Below are 21,973 nucleotides of genomic sequence, written 5' to 3' on the forward strand. Positions count from 1 at the left end.
CGAGGACCTTTAACCCTTTCACTGCCACACGACAGCCGGTTAACCTCTTCACTGTGACAATACAGAAGGTTAGCCCTTTACTATCACACAACCGACGGCGATGCTACATCATTAGCATCCGCGGAGCTAATGATGCTAATGATGGAGCATCGCCGTCGGTTGTGTGATAGTAAAGGGTTAACCTTCTATCGTGTGGCAGTGAAAGGGTTAAACATCCATCAGAATGAGATGGGGCTGACCCCAATACTTCAATCGCTCCCAAGGTAATCGATGCCAAAATGCTTTTAACCACTCGATATATTAGCCTACATCAGTATGAGAAATAGATTATAGAAATAATAATCCAACATTGATTTTGGATTCAACATTGATCTGAACATTGTTGTTCTTCTTACCAATGACATTTGAACCCTTGAATTCTTAAGAATCATAACCATTTTTGGACAGCCCATGGTATTTTCAGTCGTAAAGTCAATCAATATCACTTTGAGTGTGACTAATACATCACATTCAACAACCTCTACCATCTTGACTATGAATGAAATCAACACTCTTAACTTTAGATAATGTTTGAAAACATTGTTCCTCTGAAAACTTAAAACGTTTCTTAGTCTGAAGTATTCATTTGGTCATGAGAACCTTCAGAAAACCTATGTATTGATTGAAAACGTTATTTACTCTCTCTGCCAACAACGATTAAACTCGTTATTGGCCGCCAATCGTTATGCAAAATCATATGCATTTGAATTTTTTATTGTAGTGTGTGTAGGGACGAAATGCCAATGGATTTAATATACACGTCGCAGGCTATTACTAGCCTCCCAGGAATTACCCTAAACTGCTCTAAAACCATACTTATATTCACCACGGTATAAAACGGGAATGTATGGATGGAAAAATTCAAAAATGTTCACATCTTGAACGATAGATACTGAGGTGACTGATAGGTAGATTGGTTTAATGTGTGGCAGCGCATAGCCATATCCGGGAAACAGCGTGGCAGAGAATGAGTTAACAGATTGCAGAATGGGTACAATACAGTACGGCTCAATACAAAACAGAAAAAGACTCGTCTTGTTTACGTCGGGGTCCCCCATTTTTTATTCATCAGGACATTTTTTCTTTTTTTTATCTACTTTTTTCTCCCATTTTCTATTTTTCTCCCATCCCAATTTCGTATCGTCCAATTCTACCCTCCCCTGTCTCGAACGTTGTTAGGCCATGCCTCCCACAAGCCGGCTGCAATGTGGACTAAGCCTTACATCACGTGTCCCCTCCGGTACTTGAGGAAGCAGCAGTCGCATCTTTTCACCTGCACAGCGCTATCTCTCAGCGTCGGGGGTCTGCGTTTGGAGGGCACGCCGCCCCCGTCGCTTCCTGATTCTGCTGCGGAGGCGCACCAACCGACCTGTAGGAGTCGCTGTCCACAACGTCCGATCCCCACCCATCAGCTTCCCACCCCCTAATACTGCCAATTGTATTAGTATGAACGACCAGCCAAGCTGATAGCAATGCGGAGAGCTGGGCTAGAACCCAGCATCTCCTGCATTGGTGGTGAGCGCCTTGCCCACTGCACCACCTAGCCGTCATCAGGACATTTATGACATACAGATATACAGAACTGTGTAGTAAAAAGAGATCATAAAAAAATATATATATAGATCCGAAGGGGAAGAAACTGTACATTGGGGGGGTGGGGGGGGGGAGGATTTGGACATTTACAGGAGCCAGTTTCTAATTACAGCCACCCGTAGGTGATCTTTGAGAGCGGTTTTGAAGGAGGGTAGGGATTCACATTCCTTCACGGTTGTGGGTAGGGCGTTCCACATTATTGTGGCATAATTGCTAAACGTGTTTAGTCCCTTGTTTGAGCCGATTCTGGGTTGAACATGATTTGTGGAACTCCCTCTGGTGTTGTGGGAGTGGAATTCACTGACCTTTGGGAAGTATTTCGATATGTACATGGGTATCTTAGTGGTGTAGTGTATCATGTAGACCAGGCCCATTGCAAGTTGCTGTATTCTGTCGTCTACTCTAAGCCATCCTAGGTTGTCAACGTGGGCAGGGGTAAGGTGGGTTCTAGGAGTAAGGTCAAGCAGTAGTCTGACCAGTTTGTTTTGTGATGTTTGTAATCTTGTTTTTAGGGCCTTTGAGGTGCTTTGGTACCATGAGGTGTGTGGTATAATATAATGTTCTCATGTAAATATATTCCCCTCCCCTTTCTCCCCTTGCCTGTGCCCCCCCCCCCCCCCTCTCTGTGGAGTGGGACACCCCCCCCCCTTTTCTCCCCAATCCTGTGCCCCTCTCCCCAAACCTGTATCCCCCCCCCCCCCATTTGACCTATCAAATGGGACCACATCCCCCCCTTGTTAACTATATAAGTCTCCCTCCGAGACCAATCCAGGTCTTTTCACCTGGTCATTTCAGCTGATCACCTGGGGGAAGCCCTCAGCCATTCTCTCTATGTATTCTATCTGTTTGGTTAATAAACCTTGTTATTATCCAAACCTCGGTTGACTGAGAACATTCTTCTTCAGAATATCCCACAGGTGCAAGCATAGTCGTAGTACCCTTGAATGAGTGCTCCTGCCAGAGTCTTCAGGGTATTCTTGTTTACCAGAGAGGAGATCCGGTACAAGAATCTAGTTTGTTGGTTGACTTTTTTTTATTACATTGGATGCCATTTTGTCACAGGAAAGATTTGCCTCTAGGATGGAACCCAGGTATGTAATTTCATATTTCCTTGTGACAATAATGTCACCCACTGCAACCGAGAAGCTGTTGGCCTTGCAGAGTTTGCTATTTGATCTACCATCTGTTCTCTCCCCCTCCAGGTAGGATTGCATCACTGATGAACTATCAAAACCAATTGCTTTTAGCTTGTCAAACAGAATGGAGTGATTGACAGTGTCGAAAGCCTTTTGGCGGTCCAGCATGACCATGCCGCGGTATTTTCCCGCGTCCACCTCACGTTTGATGTGGTCATTCAAATAGAGAAGGCATGCGTCAGTGGAATGGGATGTTCTGAAGCCAGATTGGAATTCGTAGATTACATTTCTTTACGTAAGGTACTTTTCGACCTGTTCGTAGAAAAATGTTTCCATAATTTTTTAGATGGAGGTAAGAATATGTAGACACCCGAAAATGTATGACTATTATTCAAGGTGTCTAACGCTAATCTTTTGCATTCCCTGTGTTCACGAGGACGTTGTGTAACCGGCTGACCACTCTTGATCATCCCTACCCCGACATTGACACTTAACTTGCTGCTCTCTTTGATTCTCCCTAACATTGACGCTTCATAGTGGGACAGGATACAGGTGCCGCCAGGGGCGCTGGTGGTCACGTTGGGCAGGGAGACACAAGTGAAGAAGAATGGGTTCAGAGTGCGGTGCCAAGGGAGAGGCTTCCTCTTCAGCGTTTTCGACAGAGGGAGGACGACGCACGGAACGGGAGCTCCGGAGATTCAGCACGCGAGAGATAAACTCAGTTACAAAGCGGGTTATCCTAGAAGTATATGCGGTAGCTTAGCGTTTGGTTAATGCGGAAGAGACATTGTGAATGAACCAGCAGGTGAGCGACTGCCGAAGACCAGGTGGTAGATATTGTCCACCTTGCATTAGCCGTGTATAGGCGTTATGACAGGGGGTTCACCACGACCCACAGCTTAGCTTTGTTTAGGCTAGCACCACAGTTTAGCCTGCATGTCGGCCCACCCCTTCAGCCCAGCAGCGGACGTCACTACACTACCCGCTCCTCCAGCCCATCCCAGCCGTTGCCCCAGCAGTCACCTGCCCCAGCGTCTACCCCGCCCCGCTGCCTGTTATCGCGGGATCTCCCGACGGCCATCTTATCACCCGGACGGTTGGTGGTGAGAGCAGGCCCTCCATCTTGGATAAGTAGAGCGGCGCTCCGAGTGCTGAAACTTTATCGGTGAACATTTTCACTATGTGGCGCAGGCTCTCTAAGGGCGAAGATAAACGGTGCTTTGAACTAACGCTGGTAGCAGTGTCTAGGGGCGCCCGACCATTTATTGTTTTGGGGAAAAAGCCGGCTTTAGATAGGACTTTTATTTGCTAACGTGGGCCCACTGTTAATTTCTTTTGAGTGTAATAATAACGTGTGTTCCTTTATAAAATTCCCATTCAGTAGCCCATACCCCTCTCCCTCTAACTCTCCTAACCCCCCGTCTACGGTTGCAAGAACAGGTATTTAACCCCTTATAGGGCGGGTGTCTTTACTGTATCTTGACTAGTGTGGGAAGAGCTTTTGTTCTCCACTGTGGAGTGAGAGCACTAGGTGCCTGTTACAACCCTGGCTCAAGGGACGCAACCTATGTGCAAAACCGACACCAAAACCCTGTGCTCTAACTCAAAATGCTACTATAGCAAGGTACTATTAAGGTAAATGTAAATAAATGTACTAAGGTACACCCAACGGACACGGACTAGAAGAATGTGACAGCTCTTCCTCCAAACACAGACACTGCATGTGTGTTACTAGGTCTGCCTTTAAAGCTCCCAGCAGGTAACCAATCAGCACTAATTGGCTAATTGGCAGCCCTCACCTGCATGCCCAGTGACACAGAAGTGATCAGCTCCTGGTACGTAACACCTCCCCCACCAAACTGGTTGCCCCAGAGGCAACCACCACACAACAACCCATAAACAAAAACAAAAAAAACCACTGTGACCCATTAGTTGTCAGGACCACTACCACAACAGCGATAGCGGGTCGGCCCCTGTCGAACACGACCACCAACCGTGTTGTATGCTCCCTTTCAACAGGCCCCTCCACCGATACCGATCTGTCAAAAATAGACTGCAAACCAAAATAAACCCGAGAACTGCGCTCAACAGAACAGAACACAGCACCACAAAAACCATAGATCACTGATACCACCACCGCGCCCATATCCATCCCACCTGGCACTGGCAGTTCAGGATACTGCAAACCGTAAACATCCAGAGTAGGATGTACCGCCTCAGGTACAGCCCCAGCGTACCGGGAACATGGCAGTACGACAGTCACAAAAACGTCTGGAACACCATCTAAAATGGCGTCACCCAAAATAACATTGTCCTGATCAAAATCAAAATGGCTGCCACTCAACAGACCAGGTCGCGAAGGCGGCTCCTGCCCCACAGGACACAGGTAACTAGGTTGACCATCACACCTAGTGCATGGCAGAGAATCAGTATGGACATGTGGATCAATGTCAGAATCATCAACTGACATACTGGGACCATCCCTGCCCACAAGTGAAACATTAGGGACAATAGAGCTACTGTGGGAAGGCTGGCAGCCTAAGTCAGGCTTAGTAGCCTCTCCAACTAGAACGGTGTCACCTGAAACAACAGCACCTCTCATAGCATCCTTCCCACACTCATCCTCCAATTAGTTCATGGCCTCAGCCACCGTACAGGCTGGGAAGACCTTGCGACACTGCGCTGCCATATCATCTCCTGTCACATGCTTCTCCGGCACGCATGTCAACTCTGGTTTCACCACCGGGCCTAACACAAAGCCACAATCAAGAGAATCATTATGCAGAGGTACATCCACAGTGTGCTTTCCAAAATTCTCAACAGGTACACATTTTAATTCAACAAAGAATGTGTCACTAAGTGTAATGTCCCAAGTCGAAGTATCAACAACATCACATTTGTCCTTTGACATTTCTCGTGCCACAGCACACACAGGAAACACTCCTGGATGTTTCTGTGCCAGCTCATTAGAGACCTCAGAAACCACAGGAATGGGAGTTACAACCGGAGTAGCCAACACTTTGTCACCAGCCAAATCATTCCCTAGAATGAAGGACACCCCCTTTATGGGAATGTGAGAACATACCCCCACAACAACATTGCCTGATACTAAGGGAGAATTGAGCGTGACCTCATGCAAAGGTGCATCCACAAATCCACCCCCAAAGCCCCGAACAACGACACCGGAACACACAGAAGAGTTTCCTGAAAACGGCAAAACCCCCTCCAGAATGAGGGACTGAAAAGCACCGGTATCTCTCCAAATTGTTATAGCCTGTTTGGACTCTAGTGCATTAGTCAGGGAAACAAATTCATTAATCATAAACCTTGAGGAACCCTCGAGCTCTTTGTCCACACGTTTGATACTTCCCCCATCCCCATCTAACGTTGGCATAGGCGTTCTGCATATGGTTTCTACCAGAGCCACGGTTCTGAAATTTTTCTGCTCAAGCACCGGGCACCCAGCAACGATATGACCAGGTTCTTTACAGTAGAAACAGATAATCCCTTCTGGGAATGCACCAGCAGAACCACCCCGCCTAGGAGGTGAAGTTAACTGACCAGCAGACACAGGTTTTGGGAAACGGCCCCCCTGAACAGGACGCCTATCCCCGGACTCAACCCGGTAGTCCTCCAAAAACACGGACTTGTGTGTCAACACAAACTCATCAGCGAAGACAGCGGCGTCGCCTATCTTCGATACCTTACGCGCATTTAGATGTGTGGAAACGGTATCAGGAACACATCTTTTAAATTCCTCTAGGAGAATCAACTGCCTAAGCTGCTCTCTTGACTCTGCCTTCTGAGAAGTGCACCACCTGTCAAACAGGTTCTCCTTCTCCCTTCCAAATTCAACATAAGACTGCCCCTCCGACCTGCGATAACCTCTAAAACGCTGACGATAGGCCTCGGGGACCAACTCATAAGCCCTCAAAATGGAAGCTTTAACCAGCTCATAATCAGCGCTTTGTTCAAGGGACAGGGCAGTGTAGGCTTCTTGTGCCCTACCAACTAAAACACATTGCAGCAGCAGTGTCCAGGCGGTATCAGGCCACTTCAATGTGGTTGCCACCCGTTCAAAAAGGGGAAAATATCTTTCCACGTCTTTCTCAAAAAATGGTGGCACCATCCTAATATTCCTGCCTACATCAAACCCGGAACGTGACTCTGGATGCAGAGCACCCGCCTGCAAGGCAGCATGCTTATATTCAAGCTCCTTCTGTGCACGCTCGTGCTCCAACAACATTTGTTTCTCCTTACACTCACGCTCCTCTCTCCGCTCCTCTCTCCTCTCCTCATGCTCGTGCTGTAGCTGCCTTTCCTTAAACTCCAACTCCCTTATCCTCCAGTCACCCTCTACACCAGGTAATAGCGGAGATGCGCCAGACGAAGGAGGCTCCTCCACCCTCTCCTCAAGCACCTGCTCCCTAACGAGTAACACCCTTAACGCACTCAAGGCAGACGGCTTCAAGCGTTTCTCCCCTGCAGAAAGCTCTACCCTGTAGTGTACAGCAAGTTCTAGCAGTTGTTCTTTGGAAAACTTGTCTAACAAGTCATGAGACGGGCGATCAACAAAGTCCCTGATGGAAGCCATTGACACTGAACCAGCCACCCCAAGCTACACACCCTACCTCACAGACACGAAGAACCACTAACGAACCACGAAGACCCCCCCCAACGAACCACTGAAGAACCACGAAGAACCATGAATAATGCTAAATGCAAATAATAACAACCAGAAGGGAACGCGGTGGAAATGTGAGCTCTACGGAGCGCACCTTTCTAGGTTGCACAAAAAAAATTAAATAAAAAAAAAACACACCCACCCTAAATAGACGTGTCATACACGCAGGGTGTTAGGTGCTACCAGGTATGCTCACCAAACACTCAAACAAACAAAATAAATCCAACAAACAATTCCAAACAGGTGCGCCTTCTAACCTGATATGACTACATATGCTTCTACGTCTAAACTGCAGAAAAACCCGGCCCACCACATGTCTACCCTAAGAAACACTAAATCAAGCCCTACCACACTACCTGTGTTTTCTGGCCGCCCTAATCTACCTACCCTTAAACTAATGCCCTGTAGACCTAACTTTCTTCAACCACACCTGCTACCAGTCAAAGATCATATACCAATCATTTCATTGACCGCCCCAGGAGTACGTGGTGCACAGGACGCTAACCAACAACCAGAAAATAATGCCCCTATCTACATGTGGTGCCCACTAAACTATATTTTTTAACAGCATAAGTAGTCACATCAAATTACAAACAAATACGGCATACTCACCTGTTTGATGAAATGGCTCAGCCCCCACGTTACACCATATGTAACGAACACCACCCAAACCATAATACCATGACACCCCGTGTAAAAAAAAAAAACACCAAACAAATTTCTAGAGGTAAATATCCCGGACGAGCGCCCAACTGTTACGACCCTGGCTCAAGGGACGCAACCTATGTGCAAAACCGACACCAAAACCCTGTGCTCTAACTCAAAATGCTACTATAGCAAGGAACTATTAAGGTAAATGTAAATAAATGTACTAAGGTACACCCAACGGACACGGACTAGAAGAATGTGACAGCTCTTCCTCCAAACACAGACACTGCATGTGTGTTACTAGGTCTGCCTTTAAAGCTCCCAGCAGGTAACCAATCCGCACTAATTGGCTAATTGGCAGTCCTCACCTGCATGCCCAGTGACACAGAAGTGATCAGCTCCTGGTACGTAACAGTGCCTAGCATTTCAACCCTTAAAGGGACAGAATGAATGAATGAATGAATGAATGAATGAATGAAAACTTTATTTAACAGATTGCAGAATGGGTACAATACAGTACGGCTCAATACATACAATTGTTAAGGGGATGCAGACCTGAGAAAGACGTTTGTCTTGTTTCCATCAGGGTCCCCCATTTTCATTTCATATAGACATTTATGACATACACAACATACATGACATTTATGGCATAGGGACATATAGGTATTTAGTACTGATACATTTGTGACATAAACGGTATTCAAATATACAGTACCGTTACCCCTAGATCCTGACAGAGTATATACATATGATGGGGAGGGGACTGTACATTAGGAGGGGGTGGGTGGGTGGGAGAGAAATATACATACGGCGGGGAGGGAATATATACATGCAGTGGGGAGGAGACTGTCTATTAGGAGGTGGTGGAAGTTTTGGGCATTTACGGTGGCCAGTTTCGAATTGCAGCCTCCCGTAGGTGCTCTTTAAGAGCGGTTTTGAATGTGGGCAGGGATTCACATTCCTTTACAGCTTTGGGTAGGGCATTCCACATTGTTGTGGCATAATTGCGAAACGTGTTTAGTCCCTTGTTTGAGCCGAATCTGGGTTTAACATGATTTGTTGAGCTTCCTCTGGTGTAGTGGTTGTGGTATTCACTGACCTTTGGGAAGTATTTTGACATGTACATGGGCACCCCGGTCGTATAGTGTATCTTGTAGACCAGGCCCATTGCAAGTTGCTGTACTCCGTCGTCTACTCTAAGCCATCCTAGGTTGTCAAAGTGGGCAGGGGTGAGGTGGGTTCTGGGGTTCAGGTCAAGTAGTAGTCTGACCAGTTTGTTTTGTGATGTTTGTAATTTTGTTTTAAGCACCTTTGAGGTGCTTTGGTACCATTTGGTACCAATACATTACTGTGTATTGACCGGTGTGGGAAGAGCTGTATTTATTGGGTTGAGTAAGCACGAAGAGCGAATTAGTCAGTAAAGAACACTGAATGGGAGCACTGTGTGTGTGTCTGTTACAGAGTCTGTTGTCTTAACCCTTTTCTGCCCGGGTAATGCATTTTATTGTTTAACCCTTTCCCCACCCCCTGCCTAGGCATCATTGGGACAGGTCTCTGCTCATCAGCAAGGAAAGGTACTGCTTTGGGGAGAAAGTACACCATCTATCACTACTGCCACCGGGTGTGGGAGGGTGCGGGTAGTATTAGGAGAAGTGTGGGTGTGTGGGGAATTACTGCGAGTCGCCCTGGAGGGCAAGAAGGACCAGCGCACTACCCCTAGGTTAGTAAATCCTAGGCCCCATCCAGCCTCTCGGCTAAGGCTCCACCCTAATACTCCTGCACTAAAGTCGGGGATTCAGTTGGACTCAGATCCGCTGCGTTCCTACTACCTGGTGACAGTGTACATCTACTCTCATAAAGTAGGGATAATCCACCCTGCTACAAATAGAAACAGGGCGGTAGTTGCCTGGGTCTAAGTTGCTGCCTTTTTTGTGCAGGGGGGGGGGGTCACTCTCGCAATTTTGAAATATTTGGGGTTGTGTCCCTGTTTTATGGAGAGGTTTATTATGTGGGTGATGACTGGGGTGATGGTGTACCCCATAACTAATGTATCCACACATTGAAACTTTGCACATGGGAAGAATGAAGCTTCAATCCTTCGCCGATAATTAACCATATTCACACAGCTGCCATTTTGCTCTTATGTCGTGCTCAGGAACCCAACCTGAGCACATGATGCAAGAACAAAATGGCCGTTGTGCGAATATGGCTAATTGCTAGTGAAACTTCAGGGATAGCCCTAGAATGAGAAGCAAATATATTTTCTCCCTCATCTTTGAAAATTTGAAAATAAGTTTATCAACCATTGGTAAAAGCAACCAATTAATTTACTAAATGACTGCTGGTATGAGAGCAATGTTTATTCTGTCATATTATACAAGTCATTAGATATCTTTAAATATATACTTGTAATTGTAGAATATGTAATTTAGTTTTTTTATATTGACTGGCGAATTGCAGGAGGCAATTTTCTTCTCCCAGTACCAAGACGTTGGTAAGACAGTTTGACTGTATCCAGAGAGATCTTGTTCATCAATGTAGCCCATTCCCTCTCCCTCACCCAGCCAGGCCTCCGAAGATGTCCTTGACGTAAGAGTAGTCGCCCCCAGACTTGGGAATCGTCACGCCGAGCTCTGCATAGCAGAGTGCACCGATGGCTGTGATCACTCCTGTCACCACCCACACGATGAGGGCCAGACCCACAGAACTGGCATTCTCCAGAACGCCCTTAGGGCTCACGAAGATCCCTGACCCGATGATATTGCCTGAGAGAGAGAGAGAGAGAGAGACGACAGGGGAGAGATGGAAATCGTCAATCAAAAAGGAAGGGCCAAACACTGAGGTCATGTGACCTGCGGAGGGCGGGACAAGAGCATGAGAAAAAAAATACAAACAAATAAAGGCCAACTCTGGCAATAAAAACACAAGCAGAGCAAAAAGGATTGACGGAAAGTGACCGTGTTTCCCGTTGAGCCCCCCCCATCGGCTGCCGTTTCTTGTAGATTTAACAGTTGTCCTTTTCAACCTTGGGGTCATTTCTTTCATAGCCATTACGGAGAATTATATCCGCATTAATAGTTTGCTGTACACAAGGTATGTTTGAAATGCACGGCCCCTTTCCAAGTGTGCCTGGATTGTGGCCAAGATATTCAAAAAGCTTGTAAAAGGCAGAGTTCAGCCCTGGGATTGTGATCAGGATCAGACCTCAGGGTGGCGACAGTCACGTTGTCCTCAGACTATCCCCCCTCCTCTGTAAGTTAAGGCATCAAGTCAACCCCCAGGAACAACAGAGTCAAGCTACTGTAGCACTCAAATGTCAATGTTAAAGGATTAAAAAGAAACATTTTCTTTATTATTAAAGTGAAAGTTCACCCATTTTAACACATTGGGTGCCAACAACGAGATATCTCATTATTGGCCGCCATGCGTTGGTTGCCAATAACAAGATTTCTCGTTATTTCTTTTATTATCATTTATATCATTTTTCATCCGTCCAGCCTGACATTATCATTGGGAATGGCTCTGAGCTCGAAAAGGGCAAATACCGCCCCTTATCGTCTCCAGGATGGTAATGCACATCATTGGATTGGATTGAGTGAAAAAGTGCATCAGAGAAAAACTCTGCCCAAGGGTTTCCCCACCTCTGGCAAGCAGTGTCGTGTTACCAGATACACTGGCAAGGCTGGAAGCAGCTTGGATCATGCGGACTATAACGTTGGATCAATAAACACGATCACTACTTGGAATGGCGATCAGGAATTGGATTCATCTTTTTGCAGAACATCCGATCTGAGGTAATTAATCTATTTTACCAGTTTTGGGTTAATCAGTCGTTTTTCACAGATTTCACAACGTGTGTGTGTGTGGCGTTAGGTACTGAGCGCGGCACGAATAAACAATTTTTCAGCCCGCTTTTGTATCGTGCATAAGAACACAAATACTCTCGATAATCTAGCATTTATTTGAAAACGATTCATAAATCAGCCGGAAAATGAGTATAGCGAGCGCTCTGCTCGTAGTGGAACATATCCCATATCCAGTCTAATACTGAATACATTTCACACCCATCCGCCTGGCCACACCCCCATCCGCTACTCTACATAAGCGGGGATGTGGCCATACTAACAGCTCCTTCCCAAGTCTTTCACCACCAAAGGCGAAGACCACGGGGTCCTCAGTGAGTCTGAGCAGAGCGCTCGCTATACTCAACTATGGTTATAGAATAACCGTATGTTATATATCGTAATAGCTTACGCTCTGCTCGTAGTGTAACACAGGAGCTGAGCAGAGCGGAAGCTTGACAAATGTACCCGCTGAGGCCCCCCACAACCATCAGAACCGGGGAGGACCCGAGCCCCCGGACCACCCCAGTGGAGGACGGGAGGGAATCGGATCCGACTGTCCGAAAAGGGTTTAGCAACTCAAAACGCACAGGGTGAGCAGATCGTGGGACTTACCTTCCCACAGAAGAACCCACGACTACACAGGCACGCAACCCACATGCCACTAGGGAACAAACGGGAAGGAAAAACCCCCGCTACAATCCCTAATATCACGGGGTCAAGGTCAAGAACCCAACCCCATGGCAAGGCCGTAGCAGCGGAGCGCGAAGGAGAACCCAGCCGCAGCATCGAGACCCCACCAGGCGGTCACTAGTGACACCACCCCCCACATCGCCAGCGTATCGGACAGGGCCCATCCAAGAGCAGGCCCTTCCCCCCCTACAGCACGCCGCCCTGAAGCACTCAAAGAGGCTACACCCCCACAGCGGGACAAACTCCATTCTAGTTGCCCCATAAAAACGCTGTTTCAATGATGAGCAACCAAGGCGCGCAAGCCCATGCGTGGTTCCACACAGAAGCACCAGGGCCAGCACTATGTACACGTCGAGACCCAAAACATATCAATGGTAATTCTAACAAGAACCCAGATAACGTTCCCTCCAAGCCGCCTGGGAGAGCGGCAGGAAGCCGGCCAAGAGACACAGATATGGGTCCCATATGACGCGTCTGAGGGAAAACACCCGTCAACCCCGCTCTGTATAAAGAGAGGAGACACAGAACCCCCAGAGAGACTTCCCACGTGAGTAACAATTGAAAAGATATATGCAACATTGAGCTACGTGACCAAAAGCTCAAGACATATGCAACAGAGCGCAGAGCAGAAAACTTCTTTTTAAGTTCTCACGCACCGCATAACTCATCTTGACAACAACAGAGGTCCACAACATGGAGCCTGAAAAGAACTCACGGAAGTCTCACAACCAATAGAAATGCGCCCAGTGACGTACTCTATGGCGGGGGGAATTCCGTGACCCACCTGCCCAAATATGGCGTGGGACCAGGGAACTCCCTCCGCCCCCCCCCCCTTCTCCCTACCCTGTGACGCGCTGACCCAACAGCGCAACAGGAAGCCCGAAGGACAGGAGGCCCAACCCCCTGACCGTTCAGGAAAAAAATGGGAGGGAGGTTTTATCAGTTCACCCCCTCATGACCCCACACCCCAGATACGATGAAAAACAACCAGGAGCGATAATACCCGTGTAGCTAGCATGCTACATGAAAAGCGTATATCCACTAGGATAAGCTAAACCAATGCACGCCAGCCACAGACGACAACTCGTTTGCGAACGGGTTTTATATACAAGGCTTTTAGGCTCATGTGCGAAACACGTCACCTGTGTTTATGTCTAAAGAAAAAACAGACGTTTAAGAGCGGGTCAAGACCTCGGTACAAGCTACATATATGAGCACTTCTGTAGGCTAACACTCTAACCAAGTTGTGGACTCGATGCCATGCTTCCAACGTAACAGAATACACACAACCCCCTCAGATAAAACGGTCAAATTTACCATTACAAGAAGAACACAGTCTTCTTCATGATGAGGGAAGACTAGTCTTTCGACCGAGTGCTAGCCACAGGCCTTGCCAATCACACATGTATATAGCGACCAGAGCGATTTACAAGAAAACGTCCTACTCACTTAAACAACACACAACCCCACAGCTAGGTGAGGGTTTATACACCGTATCCCCAATATATAACAGTGAATAAACACAGTTTGTAACAAAAAACAGTCCCCCACCAGGAGGGACCTTTTATTTAGTAACAAAATTATATGTTGGGGAGGGGAAGGGGACAGGGGTAAACAGGGGAGAGTCACTAGCGGCGCCTGCCGCATGCATCACGGTGCTTGCCCCCACGGGGAGCCGGCCCGGAGGGACGGTTCTGGGGCACCTGGTCACGTCGATCCCTACAGTCACCTCCGGGCATGGGGCGGCTGGCTGCGGTGGACAAGCCACTCCCTCCACTCCTGGCCTTCTTGGATGAAGGCCCAGCAGCGGCGGCGGTGGTGGCGGAGGCAATGGTCGTGGTCCAAGCCGGCGTTGCTTTCGTCGGCCATCACCGGTGGCATCGGGTCGGGGGAAATTGGGTTGGAGCACAGCGCGCTCCTCCTCCATCTCTCTGCAGGCAGCCGTCATCTGCTGCATGGCCGACCCGAACAGCCCAGCATCGGAGAGGGGGGCCGTGAGCAGGGGAATCCTCTTCTGTTCCGGCACCCTCGCCTGCTCCAGCCAAAAGGTGGCGCTGGGACAGAGTGGCCAGGGCGCGCCCCTTCCCGGCGGCTATCGCCTGCAGCTGGGTAAGGTGCAGGATGGCTCCAGCCGCCTGGGCATGAAGGTACTGTTGATTGTCATCCAATACCGACCCGCCCGCCATCATCCCTGACATGTAGTGCGCTAGCTGCGAGATGTACGCCTGGTCACTCCAGTTAGCCATCTGCCTAGCCGATTTCCCTTGGGGAACCGGCTTCCGCAACGGCTCCCACACCACTTCGGGACAAAGAATGGATGTCATCGGGCTATCAAGCCGAGGCACCCCGTCCTTTAGTCCCTGGACCAAACCCGCCAGTGATGCGGGAGATTACCTGTCCCCGTTTCACGTCACTCGCGTCAGGGAGGCTGCCATGTCGGGCGCCACCGACGCGGCAGATAGCTGGGCATCTTGTCTCAGGGTCAAGAACAAGGGACCCCAAGGAGATGCAACACTCCCTGCCACACCCCGAGGGGGAGAATGATACGAATCCATTGGGGCATTAAACAAGAGCGCTCTCGCCCCCTCCATGTGATCCTCAGTTTCCATCGGAAACGGAGACAGGGCAAGAGCACTCTCGTTCGGCTCCAGCACAACCCCAAAGCCAGGCCGTTCGCCCCCGCAGCTCGTCGCCCTACGACAGGAGCGAGCAGAGGCGAAGAGCCTGCGTCGCAAATCCCCAGCCACCAGAGGAGCTGTCGGCCGACCGTCCACTGGCGGGGGAACCAGGGCTGGAACCAGGCCATCTCACGGGAGACTGCGGCTCAACGGCCCCTCGGAGAGGCAGACTCACCACCGGGCGCTGCTCGGGCGTATCTGACTGCCACGACCGTGGAGTCAGAGCAGCCCCACGGCGGATGCGGCAATGGAGAAGCGCTGGTGAAGGGTGACGTTGTGAGCGTTCGAACCCCCCGAAGGTGCAGACATTATGACTTAGCTTTTCTCGTAAATTGGCGAGAGAGAAAAAATAAGATACAATGTCCACGTAGCTCCTTTCCAACAACTATTTCGGCACTAAACTCAAGTGGTGTATACAGACAGTTGTCGGTGGTGAAAATAGGGAAGGAGCTGTTAGTATGGCCACATCCCCGCTTATGTAGAGGAGCAGATGGGGGTGTGGCCAGGCGGATGGGTGTGTACATGTGAAGAAATGTATTTAGTATTAGACTGGATATTGGATATGTTCCACTACGAGCAGAGCGTAAGCTATTACGATATATAACTGTAATCAAGTAATCCAATTCAAAATACATATTAATTCTAGGGCTGTCAGTTTATCGCGTTAATTAGATTAATTAATTACACAGCAAATTATCGCGTTATGAAAACCATTTGCATGTTCTTGTTATCTGATTCTAGGGACATCTATGGATCTCAGGGAATGTATTCCCAGTGTCAGAAATACTGTCTGTTACTAGGCTTGAGTAAATTGTAATGAACCAAATGAGAATATCAATTAAATTTCCTTAAATTTTTTTATACTGAATAACACCATGCTAAAAATTTACCAGACCTGAAAAATCTAAGCAAATGAATAAAGGGAATTAAAAAGGGATTAAACAGAAGGTTTTGTAGATACAGTACTGAATTCTGCCATCCGGACACATGCAATTTGAAATATGATTATAGAATATAAAATATCAGGCCTAAAATGGTTATGCGATTAATTAGATTAATTACAAATCCTGTAATTAATTAGATGCATTTTTTTAATCGCCTGACAGCACTAATTAATTCATTTTCAGGCGCCTTGCTCTCACATCCTGCTTCAAGCTTCAGGCAAATGAGGTATTTCATGTCATTTTACTTGACTTACTCAGAAGCATACCCATAACCCTAACCCATAACCGTAAAAAACAAGACTTCTCAAGATTCAAGAGTTTTATTCATCACATACATACCAGGGCATACAGTGAAATGCGGTTAGACATACCTTGTGCAAAGTCCTGCAGGGGTGGTAGTGCAATACGCATAGTCCATTCTGCTGAGAGCACCACTCTCTGTAGGGCCTTCCTATCTGTGCCGTTTCCAAACCAGGCAGTGATGTTCCCAGTCAGAATGCTCTCTACAGCCCCGGAATAGAAGGAGTGGAGCACCTTCCCTGATACTCTGAACTTCCTTAATTGTCTCAGGTGGTAGAGGCGCTGTTTTGCCTTTTTTACCACAGTGGCTATATGAGTTGACCATGTCAGGTCCTGGACTCCCAGGTACTTAAAAACTGCTCACCCTGTCTACGATAGCCCCATTTATCCACAGTGGCTTGTGTGTCCCCTGCTGTACTCCTAAAATCCACGATCAGCTCCTTGGTTTTACCAATTTTCAGGAGAAGGCTGTTATCCCGGCACCAACGTGCCAGTACATCAACATCCTCCAGGTTGGCCTTCTTATCGTTGTTAGAGATCAGCCCCACCACCACTGTGTCGTCCGCAAACGTCACTATGGAGTTGGAGCTGAACCTGGCCACACAGTCATGTGTGTACAGTGAGTACGGAATTCTTCTGTATGGAATTCAGAGAAAAACTAGCCGAATTTTTGAGGATTAACATCGGCACGGTGGAGGACCCTGGAGTCCTGTGGAATGCAGTAAAGGGCTTCGTTAGAAGTCATGTCACACTCTTCGCTTCCAACTTGCATAAACAAAAATGGAAACACTATACACAGACCTATACGCTGCAGACTAACTACAATGAACAAATGAACACAAAACGGATGCTAGTTAAAAGAAATAAACTCCATACTTAAGACAACACTGAGTTTCTAATACATAGGACGAGACAATTACTTTCATGGTTCGAGACCCAGCCATTTATTGGCAATGAAAATTCGCGCAAATGATTTTCGTATATGCCTTCAATCAGGACACAACAAGGAGTAGTTACTACGGACTCAAAAAAGATCAATGACACATTTAGAGAATTTTATTCACAACTGTATAGCTCAGGGGTCAACTTCGATCATTCTAAATTTGAAATGTTTATTGGCAGGATTAAAATACCCAAATTATCCAAGGAGGAGGCCGGGGAATTGGGGAGACCAATCACTCTTGCAGAACTCAGACAATTGTTGAGATGCAGAGGGTAAGGCACCAGGCTGGGATGGGATTCCACCTGAATTATACTTAGCATTCTGGGACCAGCTGGGCCCATTGTTACTGGAGATGATTGAACACGCCATTGAACTGGGGGGATTCTTGAGAGATGTAAATATGGCTTTAATTTCATTACTGCTCAAAAAGGACAAGGACCCCAATGATTGTGGCAGTTATAGGCCCTTGAGTCTTCCTGGGGCCGATCTAAAAATGTTGCCAAAGTACTAGCCTGACGTCTGCAGAAGTATATGATGGTGCTGGTACACTGATCAAACCGGATTTATTGTGGGACGCTTAGCCGCAGATAATCTCAGAAGATTATTACATTAATTGACAACAGTAAGGACAATATAACTCCGCCACGGTTCTGTCTTTAGATGCCATGAAGGCATTCGATAGACTAGAGTGGTCATATCTTTGGGACTGGGAAAGGAATTTATAAATATGATTAAAGTGCTCTATGCCTCACCATCAGCAATTATAATGACAGACAAAATATGCTCCACTCTTCCCGGAGCAGGGTTGTCCTCTGAGCCCCGGACTATTCGCACTTTCCCTCGAACCTTTAGCCCAATTTATTAGGCAAACAAGAAATCGCCCCTATAATAATCAATGATACACCACACAAAATTGCTCTTTACAAATTTTTTATTTTTTTTTATCTACTTTTTCTCCCATCCCAATTTCGTATCGTCCAATTCTACCCTCCCCTGTCTCGAACTCTGTTTGGCCATGCCTCCCACAAGCCAGCTGTAATGTGGATGAAGCCATACATTGCACGAGTCCCCTCCGGTACTCGAGGTAGCAGCCGTCGCATCTTTTCACCTGCACAGCGCAATCTCTCAGCGTCGGGGGTCTGCGCTTTGGAGGGACGCCGCCCCCGTCGCTTCCTGATTCTACTGCGCACTCGCACCAACCGACCTGTAGGAGTCGCTGTCCACAACGTCCGATCCCCACCCATAAGCTTCCCACCCCCTAATACTGCCAAATGTATTAGTATGAACGACCAGCAAAGCTGAATGCAATGCGGAGAGCTGGGCTCGAACCCAGCGTCTTCTGCATTGGTGGTGAGCGCCTTGCCTACTGCACCACCTAGCCGCCCTAACTTACACATTTTTATGAAAGACCTCTCCCATTCAGCCACAAAGTTACTTAATATAATTGATGATTTCGCTAAATTATCAGGCTTCAAAATTAACTGGCCCAAATCAGCTCGTCTACCTCTTAATGAGTTAGCCAAAGAGGTGCAACTACCAGCTGACATCTCCATAGTTGAACATTTTAAGTACAGGCATAGAGATTTTCCCACATTAATCAAAAAACTAAATATAAATTCACTGGTACATATAAAATGCACCAAGATCTGGATAGATGGTCGAGCTTTCCCAACTCATTACAGGCCATAATCAAAATGAACATACTACCTAGGATACATTTTGTTAGCTCAATGCTGTCCTGGGGGTGCAGTGTCTTTCGGCCGCCAAACTCGCCCACAGTGGTCGGAATAAAGCACAATCTGTTCCAATTAATACGGCCACCGGGAGGTTTTCAACTACCCCCACGGTCGTCGTGCATTTCCCCCGGGTGGAGGTCAGTTCGGTGGTGGCAGTCGGGTACCGTCTAGTCTCCCCGTGCACACAGGTGACTCCAAGGAGGGGACCTTCCACCAACTCTGGTTTCACCAGTGTCACTGAGCTCCCCGAGTCTAATAACGCGGTGGTGTCGTAATTATTAGCTCTTACTGGAGTAAGCGTGGAAATGCTTGTGTCCTCCGCCCAACAGGCGGTTGCAAGTGCACATGGTTGCGACGTGTGGTTCAGCTGCAGAGGGCATTGACACGTCATTTCTATATGGACAGACAGTCATGTGAAAGATGGCCCTCTTCGCCATAGTTGAAACACTTCTTTCTGTCATTATACATTACAGGTGGTCTGAAGAGGGGTGTGGGATTGATGTAGCGGGGTGATTCGGATCTCTTACCCGTCTCCTTTAGCTGGCTGGGTGGTCCAGACTTCGTGCTGCTACTCCTCCGGTATAGCGCGTCTGCCTGCTTGATATACTTCCATTCCCTCTACGACCTCGTCGAAGCATGTGGGCTTTGTTTGGCTGATACTTTTCCGTGCGTCGGCAGGAAGGGCACGTAAATATCTGTCCATTGCCATCCGTTCGATAGGTGAAATGTTCGGAGGCTCGGCTAATAGCCAATTGTTTGCTAGCCGTAGCAAGTCATGTTCTCTGGGGGATAAATTCCCATCATATGCCCAGTCATGGTACCGCTGGGAGCGTGTGAGAAAAGTGATTCCCGAATGTCGCAGTATTTCCTTTTTTAGAAAAGCATATGGTTTATGCTTAAGGATATGATTTATCCTCTAGCGGGGCGGTGTCATGGTATGCCGTCTGGGCAATACCAGACAGAAATGGGGCCAGCAGACTAACCAGTGGCCAGCTCTCCCGTTCAGTGGTGCGTTCAAACGCCGACAAGTAGCTCTCAATGTCGTCCTCGCTGTTCAGCTTGACCAGGAAGGAGTTAACGTGGGGTTAACGTTGCTCCCATGTCTCCTCGCTGCGAGCCTCCGCACGGTGAAACGAAACAAGCGCCTCCTGTCTCCATTTCTCTGGCGTTGCTCGTGTCTCGCTCAAGATCTCGTTGTGGCGTTCTCACGTTCTGCATCGCCTCATCATGACGTTTCCGTTCCATCCATTGTTGCGATTCGGAGTACTGCGTCCACTCCAAAAACAACGCCTTCACATTGAATGGACTTGCCATTGCACCTGTGCTTCTGTTCGAATTTGTTTTGTTTTTGAACCAAGGAACACTGCCCGCATTCTCCAACAAATGTGACAAGCCTGGTGGGGTTCAGACTCGCCACGGTTCAAATACAAACAAATTCGAATGACGACACAAGAGCAATATCAATCAATACAAGTATTTATTGAATTCAGGGCAGAATCCAGTGGGAAAAAGCAAAAGAATGGTCGTGTTTCAGTCCGAGGGTCAAAAACACAAAACAGGCTTGCCGACAGAAAAAGGGATTGTTCACTATTCCGGGTAGTCGTCCGGTCCAGGGTCAGTACACAAGGGGGTTTCTCAGCCAGTCCAGGGTCCAGTACACAATGAATACCTTCGCCTTCACCTCTCACTACCTCTCACCTTCACAACTCCAAATACTACAATCTCTCTCTCTCAATAAACAACATCTCCAACCTCACCTCCAACCTACTCCTAACTAACCTAATGGCTTTGTAGTGTGTGGGTCTGGGCGTGTGCACGAGAGATGTGGGTGGACAAACGATGCGCAGGTGTGTTCTATCAGTACTAATCAGCTACCTAATTGACTACTCCTTCCATGGCAAAAGTATCTCCCATCCTTCACATATCCATGAGGGGGGGTGAGATCTGCCACATTAGCAAGATTATATTCAAAAAGAAAAATACAATAAAGATTTAGATAATTAGAGAAAAAGAGAGAAGCCACCCCCTGAGGTCCAAGACACAATCTTATCTCAACTGTCAGATTATTCACAATGTCCAACTACATCAGTCCTGCTCTGAGAGTAACTACATCAGTCCTTCTCGGAGAGTAACTACATCAGTAACTACATCATAGGCCTGTCACGATAACACATTTTGCTGGGCGATTAATTGTCCCAGAAATTATTGCGATAAGTGATATTAGTGGTTTTGAGAGAAACAATTTTTTTGAGACATTTATTTCCCAAAAGTTTAATAAACTTTTTATTTGTTTTACTAATATAATGATAATCGCATAATAATGCAAGGAAACCGTTTCAAAGTGCAATAAACCTTTATTTAACATTGGAAGACATTTTAAATATCCTAAATGACTACCTAACCAAACAGATCTGCGATATGAGGTAGCGTCACAAGCAGAGTAACCTCGTTCCCAGTTTTATCTCCGTGAGATATGTTAACTTAAAATGTTAATAAAGTATGAGGAAAAAACTGTGGAAACATAATAAATAAAAGGCAGTGAAACAATAATCAAATAAACACCAAAATATATACTATCTCTATTGGAATGGAGACTTTTCAGCACAGGATAAACTAGGGATGGGCAAAGAAAATCCAGATTGATTTATCACATGATGTACTCTAGTACTCGTGGAGGAAAACGCTGTACAAAATAAACGTCTTTTCCGGTGTTTTAGACTTTGCTCTTTTATTTTGA

General features: G+C 47.2%; 1 protein-coding gene across 1 annotated transcript in view; it reads right to left on the reverse strand.

Moving 5' to 3' along the window:
* slc7a8b (solute carrier family 7 member 8b) overlaps window positions 1-21,973 on the reverse strand; it is a gene marked incomplete at its 5' end in the record, with an annotated part of 137,784 nt that overhangs the window by 65,197 nt on the left and 50,614 nt on the right. Inside the window, one exon of the mRNA XM_084312099.1 lies at window positions 10,661-10,865. Within this exon, the coding sequence (XP_084168225.1) occupies window positions 10,661-10,865 (205 nt within the window). The remainder of the gene's footprint in view (window positions 1-10,660; window positions 10,866-21,973) is intronic.

Source organism: Notolepis coatsorum (genome assembly GCF_963971535.1).
Source record: "Notolepis coatsorum genome assembly, chromosome: 4".
Taxonomy (NCBI): Eukaryota; Metazoa; Chordata; class Actinopteri; order Aulopiformes; family Paralepididae; genus Notolepis; species Notolepis coatsorum.